The sequence below is a fragment of the Clupea harengus genome, chromosome 11 (genome assembly GCF_900700415.2).
Source record: "Clupea harengus chromosome 11, Ch_v2.0.2, whole genome shotgun sequence".
NCBI classification, from domain to species: Eukaryota; Metazoa; Chordata; class Actinopteri; order Clupeiformes; family Clupeidae; genus Clupea; species Clupea harengus.
In genome coordinates, this window is record NC_045162.1 from 18,003,694 (window position 1) to 18,024,304 (window position 20,611).

At 41.1% G+C, this 20,611-nt stretch overlaps 2 protein-coding genes across 6 annotated transcripts; one reads left to right on the forward strand and one right to left on the reverse strand.

Annotated features, from left to right (window-relative positions):
• Positions 1-2,457: 2,457 nt before the first annotated feature.
• Positions 2,458-6,468, reverse strand: tmem79b (transmembrane protein 79b). Its single transcript, XM_012822868.3, has 5 exons — positions 6,345-6,468; positions 4,934-5,763; positions 4,390-4,584; positions 3,883-4,105; positions 2,458-3,194 (listed from the first exon to the last, which is right to left on the reverse strand). The coding sequence occupies exons 2-5, from the start codon at positions 5,604-5,606 to the stop codon at positions 2,993-2,995; spliced, it is 1,293 nt and encodes a 430-aa protein (XP_012678322.1). The 5' UTR covers positions 5,607-5,763; positions 6,345-6,468; the 3' UTR covers positions 2,458-2,992.
• LOC105896151 (death-associated protein kinase 2-like) lies at positions 5,950-19,214 on the forward strand. Of its 5 annotated transcripts, XM_031575867.2 has the most exons (13): positions 7,638-7,842; positions 8,491-8,600; positions 10,752-10,850; positions 11,446-11,667; positions 12,952-13,090; positions 13,929-14,058; positions 14,804-14,852; positions 15,186-15,212; positions 15,311-15,463; positions 15,664-15,709; positions 15,845-15,934; positions 16,238-16,324; positions 17,070-19,214. In XM_031575867.2, the coding sequence occupies exons 3-13, from the start codon at positions 10,789-10,791 to the stop codon at positions 17,148-17,150; spliced, it is 1,086 nt and encodes a 361-aa protein (XP_031431727.1). In that variant the 5' UTR covers positions 7,638-7,842; positions 8,491-8,600; positions 10,752-10,788; the 3' UTR covers positions 17,151-19,214. The 5 variants fall into 5 exon arrangements, with proteins under 5 accessions (XP_031431729.1, XP_031431730.1, XP_031431728.1 ...); XM_031575869.2 differs by lacking the exons at positions 7,638-7,842; positions 8,491-8,600 and adding an exon at positions 5,950-6,042; XM_031575870.2 differs by lacking the exons at positions 7,638-7,842; positions 8,491-8,600 and adding an exon at positions 6,593-6,617.
• Positions 19,215-20,611: the final 1,397 nt, after the last annotated feature.

Here is a 20,611-nt window from a genome sequence, read left to right on the forward strand (position 1 = left end):
CAGGGTGTGATAAGTAAGCTACCCAGTACAAATGCTAATGGTTGTTATTCACAAAGGCTTTAAAATATAAACACACTTATCAGCAACCATAGCTGGCAAATCACAATATAAGCATTAATAAACCTCTCCTAATCCACGTGGTAAGTAAATTAATTAAATTGTAAAAAAAAAAAACACCAGTAACCATAATATCCTAGACAAATTGTACAGATTAGCAGACCACCACTTTAGCATTATGCCAGCTTCATGTCCCACCCACATGTTCAATGAGTCTCGAGGAGAAATCGTAGCTGCCCTGTGTCCTCAACCAACAGCAGAATCGCCATCTATGTACATGATCACTCCACATAGTAAAAAAGTACAGTACTTGACTTAAGTCCAAATGTCGGTAGTACATGTAAGTGCGTAGGAACTTCTGTCTGCAGGTCCCCTTGTGGAGTTACTCCAGATACACCTGACAACTCTGGTCACTCCATTGCCCTTTCCCCGGTCTCAGGATCCACACTGCTGTCAAGTTCTGTACGAGTGAGAGGAGATAGGTCATTCCAGTACAGCGCATATTCTCAGTGACATGGGTACAATTACAATAAGGGGGAGCTGCAAATAGATGGATTATGTATAATTCAGTGTTGATACTTGATGACTAACCTCTCACATTCACAGAAGGTATGCAGACTTCCTAAATGACTTACCCATGCTGGCATCACTAGGGCCCTCTGACGGATTGCGCTGACCGATACAAGCGTTACTGGCAGCAGGGGCCATGGCAGAGGGTGGTGCTGCTGGAAGAGCAGGGATGCTAGGTCCAGGGTGGACCACAGGGTATGTGTCCATGGCATCTTTTCCATTTGAAGGAGAGGGAAGTCAATGAGAAACACTACCTCAAGATCATAACGTTCCCACTGAGCTGAGAAAATCATTCAGTAGCCTACTATGTTATAAAACTAAGGGGAATACAAATTGAATATTAGTTCACCTGAGTTCATGTGGAGCCTGTGAGCGCCACAGTCAGAATGAACAGTCGATAGCTGTTGCCCGTAAATAACACTGATTGCACTATCATCTGTTATTCCTGCTGAAGTGCTGGGTTGATCATTAAATCCAGTCCAATGCCCCCCATTAGGAGTTGGGTGGCTGTGTACCCCATTAGGAGTTGGTTGGCTGTGTACATCTGTGAAGTCAAGTGATTTTAGCCACGATCAGAGAACAGCATCTTTCATTGTTATTGTTAACTGCTTGCATTAAGGATAAACCATAGCACAATACATTGCGTAGGATCACTGAATGGAATGGGAGCGGCTATGTAGCTACTCAAGTCAGTATGTATATAGTAATATACTGCCTGTAGGTATTCTCACGTGGAACTCGTGATTTATGACTTTGTTGATTTAGGTTGTATTTCTGCTCTCTTTTTCAGAACTGTAGGTGTAGCACCGCTCCTTGTCCTTACACAGAAACCAGTCACCACCTTAGAAACGTATTTATTTATATTTTGTCAAGAAATGAAAACGCTTCTGCACTTGACAAGGCATAAGGCATTACAAATACACAGTTTCCCAATATCACTAGGCACTTTCTCTGTCTCAGCCCCTTCAAGTAAACTTAGAATAACATGGCTTTAAATGTTGTAAGTTACAACATTTAAAGCCATGTTATTAGACCTTTTATAATGAATCCCAATTCTGTGTTCAAATTCACGGACCAAATTCTAGTCTACGTCTAAAAAAACAGTTTAATAGTTGTCAAGTCAACTCACCGTGACATTTGCTCTTCCTTAATTTCCGAAGCGGGCAGTTCTCGCGTAGTCGAAACAAACATGCATTGTGCTTCCGTCTACCCGGTGTAGTTGTCATTCTGTAGTCGAAATGAATAAACAAATGTGTGATTCCTGGGTGGCTGTCGTCGTTGTCGATTGACCACTGTGGTCTTTTAAACTCGACTGCCGTCCTGTAGCAGGCAAGGCCTGCTGAATGTTGTGCGTTACCTAATGGACTCTCAGGTGGCTCGTCAGACTTTTTGCCCTCCGACAGGTAGAGAAAACTGGTTTGTCTTGCCTGAATTGTGGCGTCAGGTTCCGCTTCGACTTCATCTATTCAACACGGAGGCGAAGTTTGGATTCATGTTGCCATTCATGAGTTATCCGAACTATACTTGTGAGCTATTCAGTGTTCTTATGAAGGAAAGAGCACATACGAGTAAATCCTTTAGTGCAGATGCCTATGTATGGTCATTAACCATAAGGATAAGAATACGTGTATGACAACACACGATACATGTATTATAGTGTATGAAAAGATATTTATTAAAAAAAGATAGACATTACATTGCACAGGGACATTGATAATAATCAATGTCTAATTGTATACTAAATAATACATAACTGGCAGATATGATTAGGTGTCCTTAAATTTGCTATGTATTTGAACCACTGAAATAAAACTGAGAAACTGTCTAAGAAAGAGTTAGGATTGTGTGTTTATTATAAATGTAAACATTAACAATGTAGGCATGACAAACATCAAAACTATTGCAGAGGAGAAAAGTAAACAGATCTACTAGTTACTGCAGAAACTGGGTTTGGAGTACAGGGAATCCAGTTCACATACAAAGAAGCTTAAATACTAAGCATTACTACCTTCAAAAGGATGCTTACTCCTTCGATCTCCAAGAATCATAAATGTTTCTGAAAGGCACTCTATCAAAAAATCTGTTAGACTAGTTTTCTTTATCTTCTGCAGTAGTAAGGCTGCGTAATTGTTCACCAAAGGTCAATCTAACATGATGCAAGTCATTAAAACACAATCATGTAAATTGTAGTTATTTTGTCTAGTTCATCATATAATAAACATATTCAGAGCCGTATTATGCTGACAGTGATCACTGACAGTGAGGCATTCAACAGCTCAGAAAAAATTTGATCTTTGTAATCTGAATTTAAAAAGTGAATGGAAAGGACCCCAATTTGGCAACATAACCCCTTTGGAGCAACGGATCAACCCCAGAATCTCTGCCGGTAGGTGGAAGGGGACTCTTGGGCGGCACGGGCCTCCTTGGCGAAGAGGCCGCCTTCAGCATCCAGCACAAAGATGAAGTACATGTTGGCCACCAACATGGTGACCATGGGCAAGAAGGACAGAGCGAAACCAAACCCTCTGAGGCTACTGCCAAGGGCTGCTGCCACCCAGTAGCAAAGCCTGTCAGGTGGGGAAAGAACAGAGAAATGTCAGTAGTTTTTCATGGGATTAACCACATTAATCAGACACAACAGCATACATAGCGACATAAAACATTCTCTTGAAGGTTCAAGAGTTTAACAATCATAGAACTTCAGGGAATTGCTTAAAAAGCCAAACTAATGAGTTCCTAAAGTTTCTGGATCATTTTGTAGAGGTTTATCTTTTGCCAAACTTCTGCTCTCGGGTACAAACCCCTGACCTTGGCAGTGTTGCAATCTGTGCCGTTCACAACTGAGTTTAAGGAGAATTGATATACTGTATTTTTCTGTGTATTAGTGCTCCCCTTGACGAAAATCCATCTTGAGTGAAAAACAGTTACAAATTGGTTTACAAAAAGCTCATTAGCAAGGGGCACATAAAATGCTCTGCAGACAAATTTTTCAGAGATTTGTTTCATCAAAAACAAAAACGGAGGGTAATAGAAAAGACATATCCTAACCAACAAAAAATATATAATGCTCCCATTATGGACACTTACTAATATAGTTTAAATCAAGAACAGTCTTTTCCATAATTAGCCACCAATTGTGTAATCTGTCTGGTAACTAAGTCAACATAGTGCCTGTTGCAATCAGTAAAAGATATCTGTTGTCATACACCCTTTGGAAAATAGTCATAGGCGTAGTTATGAAGCAAGTGAGATTACCTGCCAAAGGTAAAAACAATAGTCAACAGAGGCACTAGTTTGAGTAGGTCGTGGTTCAGATAAGCTGCCAAGACAGCCAGCTGGATGAAGTACAGTAGGAACAAGGAGATAGATTCATCAACGAAATGGCGGTGCACGCTCACTTCCTTCACCTCAGTCTGACTCTCAAACTGGGGCCTTAAGACATTAAAATGCACACGTGATATCCCCAACACCAACAATCCTGAGGGAGAGAGACAGAGGGCAGAAGAGTGTAGGAGAAAAGTGCCATTACACAAAAAGCAATTCAGTATTTTGTGTTTATATAGTTGCCAATCAGAATTCACAAGCATAAAAAGAAAGATTCAAAAAAGTGGTAGGCCAAGTAATCTCAATCAAGACATTATTTCTTAAACACAAATAACAAGAGAGTGATTACACATATCCCTCCTTGACTATGAGTGACCCAGGAAGAGAAAACCAGTCTAGTAACTGATCTGGTTTGACCAGTAGTCTTCAGTTGCTCACCCAGCACAATGGGCACAACTCCAAACACTGAGCATCGGAGTGTGTAGACCAGCCTCAAGGGTGCGGTTTCCAGCAGAGGGGCATCGAACGGGAGGAAGACGTATCCTCCCCAAACCAGGAAAGGGAACAGCAGGGCACCCGAGAACACAGAGGCGGCAAGTTTCAGTGCATCACGACTGCAGCAACCACATCCCGCTGTTGGATAAAGCAACATTTCACATACAGGTGCCTTTACCCTCAGCAGGTCCATATAGACACTTGAGTATGAATATGAATATACACTTGAATATGGTTGTATTATTTCACAACAATTTCAACACTTCAAGCATCTAAATCTTTACAAATGAAATCAAAAGTAGATCAGTCATTTAACAGGCTTTTAGGAAGTAAGATGTTTTCAAATGGTCAAATAGAGGTTGTGACAGATCATTATGGTACCCGGAGTTATGACTGAATAATGACTAAATGTTTCAAGATATTGATGCTGTATAAAACTTTAGAATAGATCCAGAAATGACACATTATGACTGACATAGTTGTTTACATTTTGGTGATTCTTCTGGTCCCCAGTCTTGGTAGTAGCCATTCAGAGGAGCTCCATGTGACCCCAGGAAAGGGCTCTTCTCTGCACCTTCCCAATCTCTGGGGGACTCTGGTAAACTGGAAATACACAGCCTGTTGGGGCTGAAAACCCGTGCTGCCTCCTCTGGCAAGGAGTTGACCTCCTCCATCTCAATCTCCAAGTGAGATCCTTTCTGTCGTGCTCTCAGCTCCAACTCTACCTCCCTCTCCTTCTCCCTCTCCTTTTCCAGCTCCTGCCATCCATCTGCAGTCTTCCTTTTCTCCCGCGTCCTGAGCTCTCGCTCGCTCTCCGTCCTGCTCTCCCCTCCCCTGAGTGACAAACACTCAGACTGCATGCTCGCTCTCTCACCGTCGGCCTCCTTTCCTTCTCCTCTGTCTCTTTCGATCTCCTGAGATACAGACCTCCCAAATTCTTTGAGAGCATCCTTCTCTCCAGGGTAGCTCCATTGTAGGGTGCTGGGCTCCATACAGGCAAAACTCATGACTTCCCCTTCAGGAGAGGTCTCGAGACCATTCTCAGCGTCTTTTAGCTTCTCATTTCCTTCTGCCATCCATCCTGGTGTTTGGGGCTCTACAGTTGTTTCTGGAGACTCTTTCTCAGTAGGCCCCAGATTTGTTGCTAGGATATCTGTCATATTCAGTAATTACTTTAATTATCAGACAAATTAATTAAATGACCCCCGAGTTGCACTCGATATTGTATGCCCAACAGGTATTTTCCTGATGACATTTAGATTTCCTTGACTGTTATTTTAATTCGTTGTTGTTGGTAAATTAGTCTTCTTTTTGTACCTTGAAAGATATAATGATTAATAATGTTAATTAGGGTTACACAGCATACTTATATTTTACACCTTTTCAGAATTATTTTTCAAAATGCACACCCCTTTCCACCCAGATGACATGAGTAATTGGCCTCTGGCTTACATCCTAGATTGATTAAGAATATCTCGCAAATAACCAAACCTGGTGAAACACCTGTGGAATCAAAATTACTTGTTAGAATTTTGTGAAAGGTCCAGCCTAATGATCGACCCTTCGGAACAGCAAACAACCTAATGAATGCTTTTAGTAAGACTTTTCTTTTTCTCTTCTGCTTAAATGGTTTCAGACTTCTTCAAACTATTTCGACAAATCCGATTATTGCCGTGTAATTCCTCAGTTGCCTTGTCCGGTCTTTGCTTTGGATTCCTGAATTTACAATGCCCTCTTCTTTCCAATACGCACGTTGTTCCCAGAACTTTGGTAACACGGAAGTGAAATATCTGCCATTTTGACTAAATGTTAAACTGAACTATACTAATATATCAACTAAAATAGGCTATGTATTTAAATACCCTATCTATAACGTATACATTGTAAATGTTTCTTACCAAGCTCTCCTGTCAACGTTGAGTTTGACGCTGTTGTTATTGCGAGAGGTCTGTGGGTGGACAGACAGGTGTGGCCAGGTAAATCATTGTTAAAGGGCTGTGTTCTTAAAGGGAATGATTTCTTTTTCATCGACTGCACACTAGGGGCATTCGTATTCACGCCAAATAGCTTTACTCCGTTTTTGCTCGTTGTCCTTACACTGATTGTCAATGGCAATGTATTGGCATTAACAACTATTAAATTCCATGATAGACCGAATAACGACCAAACAGGTAATACATACAGGAGAATTGCCAGCTTTCACATGGTGGTGCGCTAATAGTATAGACAGATTAATGTCTTCAGAGATGCTTACTTGGCACTGCAAAACACAAAATAAATGTAAACTTTAGTTTTCCTGATAGGCTTGCTGTAAAAGCTGTTCTCTCTCAGACGTGAATTCATAAGCTGGGTTTCCATCCAAGCTTTTAATGCTAATTTCAAACATTCGAATAGGAAATCCTGAGATGAAACGCTTGAAATTCCCATACAAACTTCTAAATCGAGTAAGAAATGAATTCACTACATTTGGTTGCATACGGGGAGATGAACTCCTGACTGACATAGGTTACAATGCGATTAAAGTTGATAGGGACGCAGGGGTTTATTCGCATGAAATCGCATTTGTTGAGATTGTATTACATGTTTTCATTACATTTTTGAACTCCCAGCTGTTCATAACTCTTTCCTTGATTATTGGAGTGATTTGCACAACACAGCGGATGGAAATGCGCACGGAATCGCATTTATTTGAGTCGATTTTTCATGCCTAAAATATGCGAATGAGTTGGATGGAAACCCATTTATACGGACACTGAAGAATACTCGCAAAAGAATACTATACAAGGCAACGTGCTAGTGTGTTGTCTGGTAAGCCTCATATTGTTTGAACTGCGTCTGTTGACTCAGAGGTATTTCATCCCCGCTCCCCTACAACTACAAAACAGTATCCCCTCCCCTCTTTAAGAGTTCCACTTGTTAACCCACCTCAAGTAATGAGTTTAGGTAGGCCTGCATAACATATTCCACGTGACATAAGAGGTTGGCTAGTCTTGAAGAATTCGTTTTCTGACTGAATATTGAAGAACGTCATGAAAACGAAAGTTGGGTTAAGGCAGACTAATTCTTACCAACCATGCGTTGAAGATGAACTAATGCCCATTGTGATAGCGCAAATACAACCTGATTCTAATTACAAATGCAGTGACGGTCTGCGACCACCGGGGTTCGCAAGGTTCCCTTGAAAGTTATGGGAGTCTGAGTGATAAGCAGTTTTAGCTAGCAAACACACCAAAAGCAAGTCCGCCTTAGTGGACCTCAACTGCATGAAAAAACAGGGGCACAGGCATGATTTGGAATGACAAACTCGCTCCTAGGTCATAGCTTCATCCATTTCACCGTTCTCGGAACAGCTGCCGTGGAGATCTCTCCACACAGCAACCTCAATGCAATCAACAGGTAGGCTAACCTACGTAAGAGGCCACTGTGCAATTCTTTCCTATCATTTCATTTGTATTTATGAAAGATTGCCATCGTCAGTTTAGTTAATGGACGTATGGCAGCCAGACTGTCTCAAACTACCATTTGTGGTTTCATAATTGACAGAACTGCGTGTTGTTAAAATAAGGCGCTTCCTGATTGTTCAGAAGAAGCACAGCACAAATAGGTTCACGCCTTCTCTTTCATAGCTAGTTTAATCGTGTTTTTATTTAATGATGTGCTATAGTGTTTGAGATGCATTCAAGACAGGTGGAAATGTTTTGCTCCCTTTTCTCTCTATAGAACCTTGTCAGTAACACCCCGTCTCTCTCTCCCCAAATGTCAATACTTTAATTGTAATAATCTAGACATCCAATCCAAGTAACCTATTCATAAAAGGCCACGGCATCGCCTCGCATGTGTTCCCATGACGCAAAGACTAACCAGCAAAGGGTGTGTGTCTTCTGCTGTGGAATGTGTAGGCTGTATTTGGGATGCTTCAATTCTACAGTCTGAAAAGGGAGAGGCTAGACCGGTCCTGTAAACTTCTCACGTGTAGAACTGGGAAACGGAAATAGTTTGGAAATATTATCGGAAAACAAACATCAGTTTCTCATTGTTTTTTAGATATCATGAGGGAGTAACAACAAAGTGATTGATTATGGAATCCTATCCATGAAGGAGCTGCAACAAACGGGGGACGGATTATTAACAACTATAGTAGCCTATACAGTTGGGTGAGTTGCTTATAGCCTACACCATTTTCAAAAATCCCAGGCAGAAAAGTTAAATGTTGGTACAAAAAATACATAATAATAGCATTTATTTTCTCACTCAGAAATCGCAAATATTGTAGGATACGGAATATTTAAAGGATTCGCCATAGACCGTATGAAATAATAAATTATAGCCTTGTCATATGGTTGATATTCTATTGGCTCTTATGCGCAAAACTTGAGCTTAATTGTGTTAGAAATCGTATAGGCTTCTTTATATAAAATGAGAACTATTATAACTACTATAGGCCTTCCTCTTACACAAATGTTATAAATTACTTATTCTGCAGCGAACATTACACCTGAATGGTAAGTAGGCATAGCCCTTTGTTAAATCCATTGTCCTATCATCACTACAGACTTGTTTTGCGGTCTCTCGCTCTCGCTCTCTTTCTCTGGGCCCCTCTGGATTCTCTGCCGGTAATCTGTTGGATGAACTGGACATACTATCCCACTGACCACATTGTCCTTGACATAAATGGCATCTTAGCCCCTTCAACACCAGGCATGTTGAAAACTCTTAAGCGCACACACAGAGACACACACACACACACACACACACACACACACACACACACACACACACACACACACACACACACACACACACACATAGACTCTCTCTCTCACACACACTCACACGTTCCAAAATTATATTTTGGCTTTAGTTGTTCATATTGTATGGGAATAACATGACAAATACGCAGTCCTGTTAATGATGTAAAAACCAAGCCGTGGATATACAAGTTTACTTTTGTAGTTTTGCATCAAGATAAGTCATCAAGTTATTTGACAAATTGCTCCATCTCAACTTTTGCCAGTTATTAGTGTTCTTTTAATTTCAAGTTATTTTAAAAGTATTTTTTTTTAAATATTCTACAGAATGAATGCTCAACACTGCCTGCTTATTTTTCCCCTTTTTGGTCTGCTGGAATTGGCTGATGCCACAGGCATGATGTTGGCTATGGACTCATCTCTCTCCCCCATCTTTTCCCCTCACTTTCTCTCTCTGTCCCCTCCCTCTCTTTCGCTCTCTCTCTCTCTCCCCTCTTGCTTTTGCGGGGACATGGGTTGTGTATGGTGATGGTGTGTTGCATGTTTGTGAGTGTGTGTGTGTGTGTGTCCCTGCTCCTCTGACAGCCGTGTCAGGGTGTTTTCTGATAAACGGGGATTCTTCCTGCTCTGCCAATGGCCTGAGTAAATATTTACTGATACAGATGCTGCCTTTTCTCTCCCTGATGCCTGAGGGGAGGGAATGGAGAAGGTTAATGTATACAGACACGCACACATACTTCAGTGGACACACACACACCCTCACCTACACATTACACATAGACACATGTGCACACTCAATCTCACCCAATTATGACACAGTCTTCCATGTACACGCACACATATATATATATATATATACAATAAACATTCACTCATTCTTAGAGTATATTCAGACAAGTACATACTAACAAACGCATAATATTTGCCTTTTGTGGTTTCTGCCTTACAAACACACCTGTTCCTGTGGCTGGTGTCTTGGTGACCCTTTTGAACTGAGAGCATCCATTGTTTCCCTTTTCATTTCCCTGTTGTGGGCGTTTACTCTTGAGTTTCACACTGCTCACACTCACAAGCTGGCCATGGCATGCAGTTTCTCCTGAACTGTTCAAGGAAAATGTATGAAGTTGTGAAGCTATGAGATGAAACCTGCAATGACAAGAAAAGAAAAGTGGAATAACCAATTGATTTTTCCGCTAGGATCTCGGAAGCTGACTAATGTGTGAAACTCTGGATGAAAATGACATGCTGGTGAATTAGGCGTGAACTTGCAGTCTTCCTGCTCGCACAGTGGGGTTGAGGCGGGTCCATTGAGCTGTTGTTTGAGTTATAATAGAATTCCCCAGCGGCGTTTATTTAGGTTCAATCTGCTTTTATCATCACATGGAATTCCAAAGGGACCACTGAATAAATGTTTGTTCTAGACAGGATTGACAAGCATGTGGATATTTGTGTGTGATTGGGCTCCTGTGTATGAGTGTATACATGCGTGTGTGATGGTAGGGCAGAGTGAATTAAAAGTACTCATGTAAATAATGTTATGCACTTTGTGTTTTGCAGTCCATGTGGCTAGAGTGGAGATAGCTGGAGTAGTGCCATGGCTCTGATTAAACTTCAGAACGTGGAGGACTTGTATGAAATTGGAGATATTTTGGGCAGGTCAGTGACACACACAAACAGAACATTCAGAAATACACACTAAACTATTGCCATATATAAACAAAAGTCAAAGAGTGTTTTTGATCAGGATAAGAAGACATGAGCCACACTTCCTTGAAGAGCTCTGCATTTTGTGTTCTGTGGTCAGACACAAGTTCACACTAACAAACATCAGGACGGTTACTCCTTGTGTATCAGTTTAAATCTGCACATGTTGCATCTGTAGGCCATAATTCATCCGTTTGCTAATATCTGTAAACAAGAATACATGTGACTTTAAAAAACTGTTATCCAAGATCGGACAGCAGAATAGCAGCCTATTTTGAAAAAAGCATACATGCTCAGTCTCCCTAACTGATTGGATATTAGTAGAACATAAACACTGCAAATCTAACAACCGACGGCAACAAATGAAATGAACAAATTAATGTAAAGACTAGTTCCTAGCCCTCTCTACCTTTGTGTTTGACTGAAAGCATTCTATTAAATTATCCAATGTAAGGACCTTGTCTTTTTTCTATGTTCAGCAAATGAACAAATGCAAGTGTGAAACTGAAGCCTTCCTTTTTTTCTCTTTTCTGTGGTGGCCTGCCAGCGGACACTATGGGCAGGTGCGGTTGGTGCGTGAGCTGGCGACAGGCACCAGCTGGGCGGGGAAGTTCCTGAAGCTGCGGAGGAGCGTGAGTAGCCGCCTGGGCCTGGAGAGGAAGAGCGTGGAGAGGGAGGTGGAGATCCTGCAGGCCCTGCAGCACAGCAACATCATGGCCCTCAAGGATGTGTTCGAGAGCAAGGCTGAGGTGGTGCTCATCGTGGAGCTGTGAGTGTGCGGAGGCTGATTGGGGTGGAGAGTGTTTCATATTCAAATTAACTGATGTTCCTTCTTCTTCATATAGTCCGGGCCCTGGTAATTACTTACCCGTAACTCCATATATAAATAATCACAGATGCTCTTGAAAAAAAATAAACTAGGACCAGAAGTAAACATATGTCATAGAGACATCATATGCTGCAGTGACAGGTCATACAGAAGGGAGTTACTGTGTGATGCTGCATTCTGGGTCTACATTTAGTTATATTTAGATTTCCTGCACGGCAAGCCACCATCTGAGCTGAACATATTAGATTAATACTGAAGGTGATTGAGGGGATTACATGGCCAAGGGTGCTGTCTCTTAGTCACAGTTGTGGCTGGGAAACAACCCAGGGGTGCATGTTTCCATGGGGGAGCATCTGTTGTAGGCTGCAGGGGTGACACACACCAGCGCTGTAACCAGAGAAAGACAGACGGACTATTTAAAGGTTCGAGGTTAGACCTCAATGTCCCTCTGTCTGAGCATCTCTTTTTTGGCTGCCTCCTGTGTTGGTGTGCGTTACATACTGTACGATTAAGAGAATGTGAAGGTATGCTATTGGCTTGAGTTCACTAAAATGTGGCCTCCCATTCCACTTTTTCAGTTTATTCTCTGAAAAATGATTCGGCTTTATTGATCTGTTTCCAGACAAGTCTTGTTTGGGACTCCCCCGTAATCTTTCTGACTTCCTGGCATCTTTGTGTCTATTTCTAATGACCTCATGACTTTTGTATTTTAATTTCTCTTGAGGTTTTGAAATAGTTTGAAAGGTTTGTCATCAATCGTGTTTGTGATGATTCAAGCTGTGAAGATTCAAGAACTAATACAGTACATCTATAATAGGATCTCTGAGCAGCTGTTTAAAACAATTTGTTTTCTCTCTGATCTATTCTGTATTTCTTGTTCTTTCTCTTCTTTTTTCTCTCTACTACTGAGACCCAAAAAGCAACCCACTGGAAATTTTGTGGTAAATATTATGAAACCAGAGATTGAAAATAACTGTGAGATACACATCTATGAAGCTGTCCCATCCTTTCGCTCAGCTTATACAATGCAGTTTATGAGATGTCTGCAGTCTTTCTTTCAAGAATGTAATACCGTCCCGAGATAATGGTGGGACATAGTGTACTTGACACTAAGCCACAAGTTTCTGTTTCTCAAAGTCCTTATTTATCTCGTTCTCCCTCCCCCCTTGACCCCTGCTTCTTTACGTTCCTCCTTCCCTGTCTGGCTTCTCTCATCCCACGCAGGATCGGTGGAGGCGAGCTGTTTGACTTCATCGCAGAAAAGGAGAACCTTTCCGAGAATGAGGCAATCGAATTCATGAAGCAGATTTTAAAGGGTGTGGGCTTCATGCATGGCAAACATATCGCCCATTTTGACCTGAAGGTGAGGGGATGCACACCTCTGCTTGTCTCGCTGTGATGATGTACAGAAACTAGAATGGAGTCACATATGATAACCGTTTTAGATGTTTTGTTTTTATGTGAAGTTACAAGATACAAGTGTAAGTTACAAGTACATCACCAACGTCTTGTTTTTGTGACTGACCCCCAACTTTTGTAGAAAATTGGAGAGCTGGTAGACTGTAGAATTTTCCTTTTTGTGCTCTGTCACGGAAGTGACTATTACACAATCTCATACTGTTGAAAGTATTAAGAGCGTGGAGTCATACCATTGCTAACATTCAAAGCATTGTTAGCAAGAATTTTAAACCCATCTGTATCACATTTCCAACTGAGCCCTGTAGTTAGCTAGCACTGGCATTACCCCAAATGTTTTTGATTATTGAGAGGAAAACATTTTGCAACATAGTCTGTCAAGATTGCATGATTTATATGTCCTCTCTGTAAAGACTTTGTAGTTTCTTTTTTGTCACTATATAGCCTGAGTCCTTGATTTGCATCAGATGTTCAACTTAACATGGGTGCCAGTGGTGCTGCATGTTGTGACATCACTGCTTGTCTTCAGTAACACTGCCTCATATTTGGGAGTGTTATTGTAGTGGAATTATTAGCAAATGTGGGTGGACAGTTGTGTAACGTTATCTCAATCAATTTACAGATGTATCTACGTACATATGTACAAATCTCAAGACGCTTGCAAATCTCATGACGCATTTAGAATTTTTGTTTTTTACATGTTTACATATCTGATTATGCTACAATAATACCCCCACACTCATCATTTTGTACTGTTGTATTTGTTCTATGTGATGTGTATGTAGCCAGAGAACATCATGTTGTTGGATAAGGAGCAGGAACATCCCCACATCAAGATCATCGATTTCGGCCTTGCACATCACTTCACCCAAGGGGGGGAGTATAAGAGTATGTGTGGAACCCCACAATATATAGGTAATTATAGTTCTCTCTCTCTCTCTCTCTCTGTGTGAGAGTGATTTTTATGTAGGAGGTGGGAGAATGGGATTCTGTGCATAAGTCTGGATTTGAGAGTTGCCTTTGGTATGTATGTGCTTTTCTGTGGGGGAGTGGAGCAGAAAATATGTGTATTTATGTGAACATGTAGTTCAGTTAGTGGTGGTGATACATGCATGTATCTGTATTTGTGAGTTTCCCCTTTTGTGTATGCATTTGATGTATTTTTTTCTCAGTCTAGTTTGTGAAACCAACATAGGTTGTCATAGAGATGTGTGTGGTCGAACACTGAGCAGGATGTGGGGTAGGGCGAGAGAGTGGGGTTAGCATGGACATGTGTGTTGCGCTCTATCGCTGTCCAAACATGATAAGCAAAAAGCACTATCACAGCACAGCTAATACTGATATAGAGACTCGCACAACAACGCCGCGATACTATGCAGATACAAACGCCCACAATGGCTAGTTGCACATCTGACCCCAGCAACACCCTAACTGAATATCTGCCTTTTTGTCAATATTTTGAAACATGTTCTTGAGATTGGTGGCGACTCAGGTTTGTATATGTATGACAAAAAGTGTATTGTGGGTACCATAGAGTTTGTTCTGTCTGAATGAAAAGTATTTGAGCTCTGACTGACCTTTGTCCTAGCTTCTGCTTTTGGGTTGTCTTGCTATACAAGTGATGTGAAGGAACTGTGTGTGTATTCACTTCCTCCCGCAGCCCCTGAGGTGATCAACTATGAGGCCTTGAGCACAGCAGCGGATATGTGGTAAGGTTCCGAGACAGCGTAGGCAGCACACAATAGAACCCCCCACCACCACACTCTATTGTGTCATTCCCCCTTCCCCCACACACTTCTCCTATTGGTTTGACCTCGCTTGAGTGTTCTGCTTCAAAGTTTGGTGTTTGGTGTTGATTTTTAGACAAAGTATTAAAACTGCCCTGACTCAAAAACTGTGAAACGAGAAGCATAAAGGTGTCTTTGTACACATGCAAACATGATATTATTTCCTTAAAAATAAACTTAAGCATGAAAATGTAATAGAGTTAGAGCTCAGTAAGGAGTCTGTTACAGCATTACAAACCTTTGCTTATTTTTCAGGAGCCTTGGAGTGATAACGTACATTTTGTAAGTATCCAAACACCTGAGCTACCATGTGGTCAATCGCTATAGCTGTACAGCTTTACCATATCTTGTTGTATTCATTTTTCTTCACACACACACAGACTGAGTGGCATGTCCCCCTTCCAAGGAGATACTGATCAGGAGACACTACGAAACATTGTGGCGATGAACTATGAGTTTGAAGACCAGTACTTCAGTCTCACCAGTGCCATGGCCAAAGAATTTATTGAGAAGTTGCTGGTCAAGAACCCAAGGTATCTGTGTTTGTAGCTCCTGTGTGCCTTGTATTGTACTCTTAGTTATTTAGATTCCCTCCTCTCTCATATTAAATAATTGAGTGAAGGTTTACATGTAAGACAAACCCTGAGAAAAACGAACATACTTTGCAGTGACAGCAAAAACTACATGTAGTGCCTTTGATGGTGTGTTTATTGTATTGTGTGTATATCTGCAGTGAGAGAATGACAGCAGATGAATGCCTAATCCACCCCTGGATCAAGGTGAGGATGATTTATCTCTTCTGATGCGGAGGGGAGAGTGAGTGTCCTCTCTTCGTATGCGTGTTAGAACTCGCAGAGATGGTTTGTTGTTACGATGACTGGGCCTACATTTCATATGTGCTTCCTCTGTCTTAGCCTCTGACACGAAAGCAGGCAGCCACTCGGAGTCGCTCCTCCATCAACATGAAGAACTTCAAGAAGTTCAACGCGAGGCGGAAATGGAAGGTGAGGTCCCATTCTTTTGGGTGTAGGAATGGGTTCCCCTTTGAGACGAGTGTGAGATAAGCCTGCCATCTGGTGAACAAATGTGGTATTACACAACAGTTCTACGTTGCACATGACACTGTATAATGTTGACTCCTAATTGCATCTGTTGCACAGATTACATTCAACAGTTTTTTGGATCTCAGATATTTCCTTATATCTTCTGGATCCAATTGTTATGTCTCATTGTTAATCCAGTTTCATTATCTTTATGCCATCTTTTCTTTGCCAAATCTCTAATTCTGTCCTTCTCTTCATCCACAGATGTCATATAACATGGTGTGGGCTTGCAATAGGTTTTGTCGCTTGCAGTTACTGTGCAAGTCAAGTGCCAAAGCTGACGAGGAGTTGGTAAGAACACCAGTTCTAAGCCTTGAAGCTAATTGTTTCTGTAGCTCTGAGGTGGCCAGTTGAAGCCAATAAGGAACAAAATGACTACAGCTTTTTTTTTTACTGCTACCAAGGCAGTCCACAGTAGACTGACTCCAGTCATGTAATAAACTGATTAGCATTAAGACATGACTGGTTGGTTTTTGGGCCAACCCTAATCCTAGAGCACTTTTTGCATGAGACCCCACTGCTAACTAAACTGATTTAGCCTATTAGCACAAAGTTGCTCCAGAACATTCCTGAGAGGTTTCACAAAATATTTCATAATATCTATGATGGATTTGATTGATGTAGTCCATTTCAAAAACAGTTTTTTATAGCAATGAAATACATGTTGGGAGACATAAAAGACAACAACAAACTATTTAAATGTCAAAGAGAACAAAAGTCTAAAGAGTTTTACTATTATTTCCTACCGGGTGGCCTGTGGCATGCCATAATATATGAGTGTGGAGGGGGGTTGGGTCTGGGCCTAATTTAACGAAACACTGACGAAGGAAGGTGCCCACTTGACTAGCCCAGTGAAATGTTGTTGTTGTTAAATATTGGTATGATGGTTGTAGTGCACCCTGTTGTGTTATAATACTTAGGCTAGGTTGTTGGGATGAGTACTTGCATGTACTGCTGTGGGAAGTCCCCAACCAATAGCACAAGGAATTAAATGTATTTTCCTGTTTATAACTAAAAAAATCTGTCTACCTAACAGAGGGGGTGTGAGAGTGACCAGGAGGATACAGAGACCAAGCCAGCTTCTCTCCTCCGCCGCAGGCTGAGCAGCAACTCCTAAGTATGGACAACAGATGGCGCCACATGGCCTCACAGGATCTCATCTAGTCTGTTAACTGAGACAGTAGAGGTCTGAATAAGCTACCTGTGTCCACTGCTGCAGGTTCACTGGCTGTGCCACACAGTACACACAGACTGCCATTCATATTTATCAGAACACATTTTGAGAGTGATAACTTCTGCTTTTTGATGGAGTATAGCACTGTTGTTCACACTGAAGTTATGGTAACCATGCAGGTGTTGAATTCAGTTTTGAGATAAGAAGGTTCTACTGTTGTGCTTCTAATTTCTGCACCTTATTTCTGACGAGAAAAGGTTGGGGAATTTAATTCCGCAAATCAACCATAGCAGTATTTTTGATTGTTTTCAGCTTAATCTACTGCCACACATTCACTCACACACACAAACTCTCTCTCTCTCACACACACACACACACACACACACACACACACACACACACACACACACACACACACACACACACACACAGAAGCCCCCCAGACGCTCAGTGCAAACTATTTATTTTAGGAGTTATTTGAAGTTATTCCTTTTGATAGATGTATTTTGTAGAAACAGAGATTGTAAGCTCTGCCTTGGCAACAGTGTGGGGTTTTGAAGTGAAAGCTGTTTACATAGTGTTCAGTGTATATCATGCTTTCTACCTCTCACTGTAATATGACAGCCTTATACATCAAACCAAAGCTGAGAGTACAGAGAAGTTTTTTTTTTTACAATGCAGCACATTTGTCTTTTGCAACAAATATGACTGTTTTACAAGGGGCTTGATTGAACTCTTGATTAAGCTGTATCTTGGTTACATTTTAAACTTTTGTTTGAAAAAAAAAAAAAAAACATCTTTTCCAGATGTTTTTTGTTGATAGTTTCGATGTGTGATTTTTTTATTTTTTTTTATCATTAACATTTGTATTGGTATTGCTGTGTAATTTAGTTTATTACCGAATGACTGAATAAATGTCCATCATAAAAAATCTGGAGCTGTATGTTCATTGTTGACTGTGTATGAAAGCTACAGTATACAAAACCCGTGGATCACTAAATAGATTCTCATACATACTCTTTTTCTACATATAGCTTTACCACATCATGGATTTTCATGGACGCGTTTTGAACATGTTTTCCAGCCGAGTTCTAGGTTTCAGATGGGTGGGTGTAGTTGTTAACTGAACTCGCACAAGGACACACTGGCACAAGATCCTCTGAGGGAGGAGAGACAGAAGTGTGACATGCTGGTTTGGAATGGCATGGCAGGCGAGGGTATCCAAGGAGTCAGCATTCTTTGAGGGAGAGGGAGACAAGGGAAATAATGAAGCCCTCTCTCTCTAAATTCCGTATGCTGCCCATGCAAGTGCTCCAGTTGACGACCCGCCTCAGACCTCACTCCTCAAAGGCACTCAGTCATCAGATCGGCGCAGTCGCGGGAGGAAGGCCGTTGCCATAGAGCGATTCACAACAGACGCAGCCTTGCGCAAAAAAAGGAGCTTTGACAAATGTGAGTGTGATCTCATAATTTAAAAATGTACCTGTCAACGAGGTATGTGTGATTAATACTTAAGCGTTGTCACTGATAGTCTAATATTGTGAGAAAGTGTAGCCTTTGTAATGTAACTGGCACTGAGGCGTGCGCCTTACACATATGCACACACGAACTCATACAGCTACTGTGAGTCAATTATCCACCAACGCAGACAGTGTAACGAAACTTAAGAAACAGGATACGGTCAGGTAGGCTACTTGAAAAAGTAACTCGAGTGGGAGTGGTAGTAAGCATACACACACGAGAGACTAAACTGGTTTCCGCGACCAGATCAAATGACACACGCACCCGAGGAATGGTTTCGGGTCGGAGCTTCACGAATGAAAGTCACCAGCGCAAAGACGCGTGTAATTAATACAGGAATAAATCATAAAGTTAGCGAAACGACGCTGTCAATTCCTTTTTATTCAAAGTCAGACATTAGCCCACAGTGCCATTGGCTTTTGGCAGCTCTGGGGAGAAAAACTGCAGGTGTAGCAACACAGAACAGGTGAGTTGTTCTGTTGTTCCAGCGATTGATATCTGTGTAATGACTTGACCTCAAGTAGGCTATAGAACCGTTCAAATATGAATAGATTAAAATGAGGGTTACTTGGTCCTTTTAAACATAGGCATACTCCTACATAGGTGATTCCTCACAAGATTTCTCACTCAGGTTGATTATTAATTTTTTCAACGGGAAATGTCACAAAGTATTAGAATGACATGTACTATAGGCTATTTGGTATGAATATTTAGCTACAAATGTGAGCTGCTCTAACTGTTTGGATTTCGCCTTGTTTATGATGTCAAGGAATGGACGGCTATTTCCAGAAACCTTGTAATGACACGTTAGCTGTTAGGCGCTGGGTCTACACGAGCCATATAATGATAAGAACTTGGAATGCGAAGTGTGTTTGCATTGATGGCTGAAGCTTAGTACACCGTTTTGGCCTGATATGGGTCTATGCGGACTGAAATAATAAAATACCAAAATATCAACAGCCGTGAACTTTTTTTGAAGGTAGGGATTAATACACAATTCGGAGAAGTGACATCGCCTAGAGTGGGGTCATATACAAGCCATCGGTCCTACCTGTTCGTCTCACGCTGTTTACATTCCTTTCTGGTTTGTTGTCTGTGACCCAATAGCGAAAAAGTCGGGGGAGGAGGGAGAGACAATGTATGCCTCTGGCCTTGTCTAAATTTAAGCATGTCTGCAAGAAACTAGTTTTAAGCCAATGCTTCCTCCCTATTTAACTTGTAACGTAGGCAATGTCCAGTGTCAGCACACACATGATCGATGTCTTACCTTGAGGAAACCTGTCCTTAATTTTTAGCATTGGTTTTGGAACTCAGCCATTTTGTGTTGCTGGTCTTTTGTTTATTCATGTAGCTGTTATGTGTGTGTACTGTACTCCATCTTCTCTAAATGTTGAATAAAATGTTCAGAATGTTTATAACTAAAATGTAAATAGTCTCTTAACGACTTTGAGAGGAAAAAAGGGCCTATTGAGGAAGAGTTAACGGTCAGTGCTATCTGTGAATGAATGATAGTGGTGCCATATGGTCGATTGCGCTGAGATGCAAAGTGATATCCTAAACGTGTACTACAGAGAGGGTTCTTAAGTGGTTAAGGATCATGCTTGTGATCTTAATGACACATGTATTTTAACATTTATCTGTGGTCAGTTCCACTTTGAAGATAGTGAAGACAAGTCACATATTCTCTCATTCTTTCTTAAATTATTTTCTTTTTATCTTTAATATTTATCTGTGGTCAGTTCCAACTTGGAAATAGTGAAGTCACAAACTTTCTATCTTTCTTTTTTCTTTCTTACATTCTTTTCTTTCTTTCTGTCTTTCTTTATTGTTTTTCTTTTCTTTTCTTTGTTTTGATATTCTTTCCTTATTCTCTCAAAGTTATA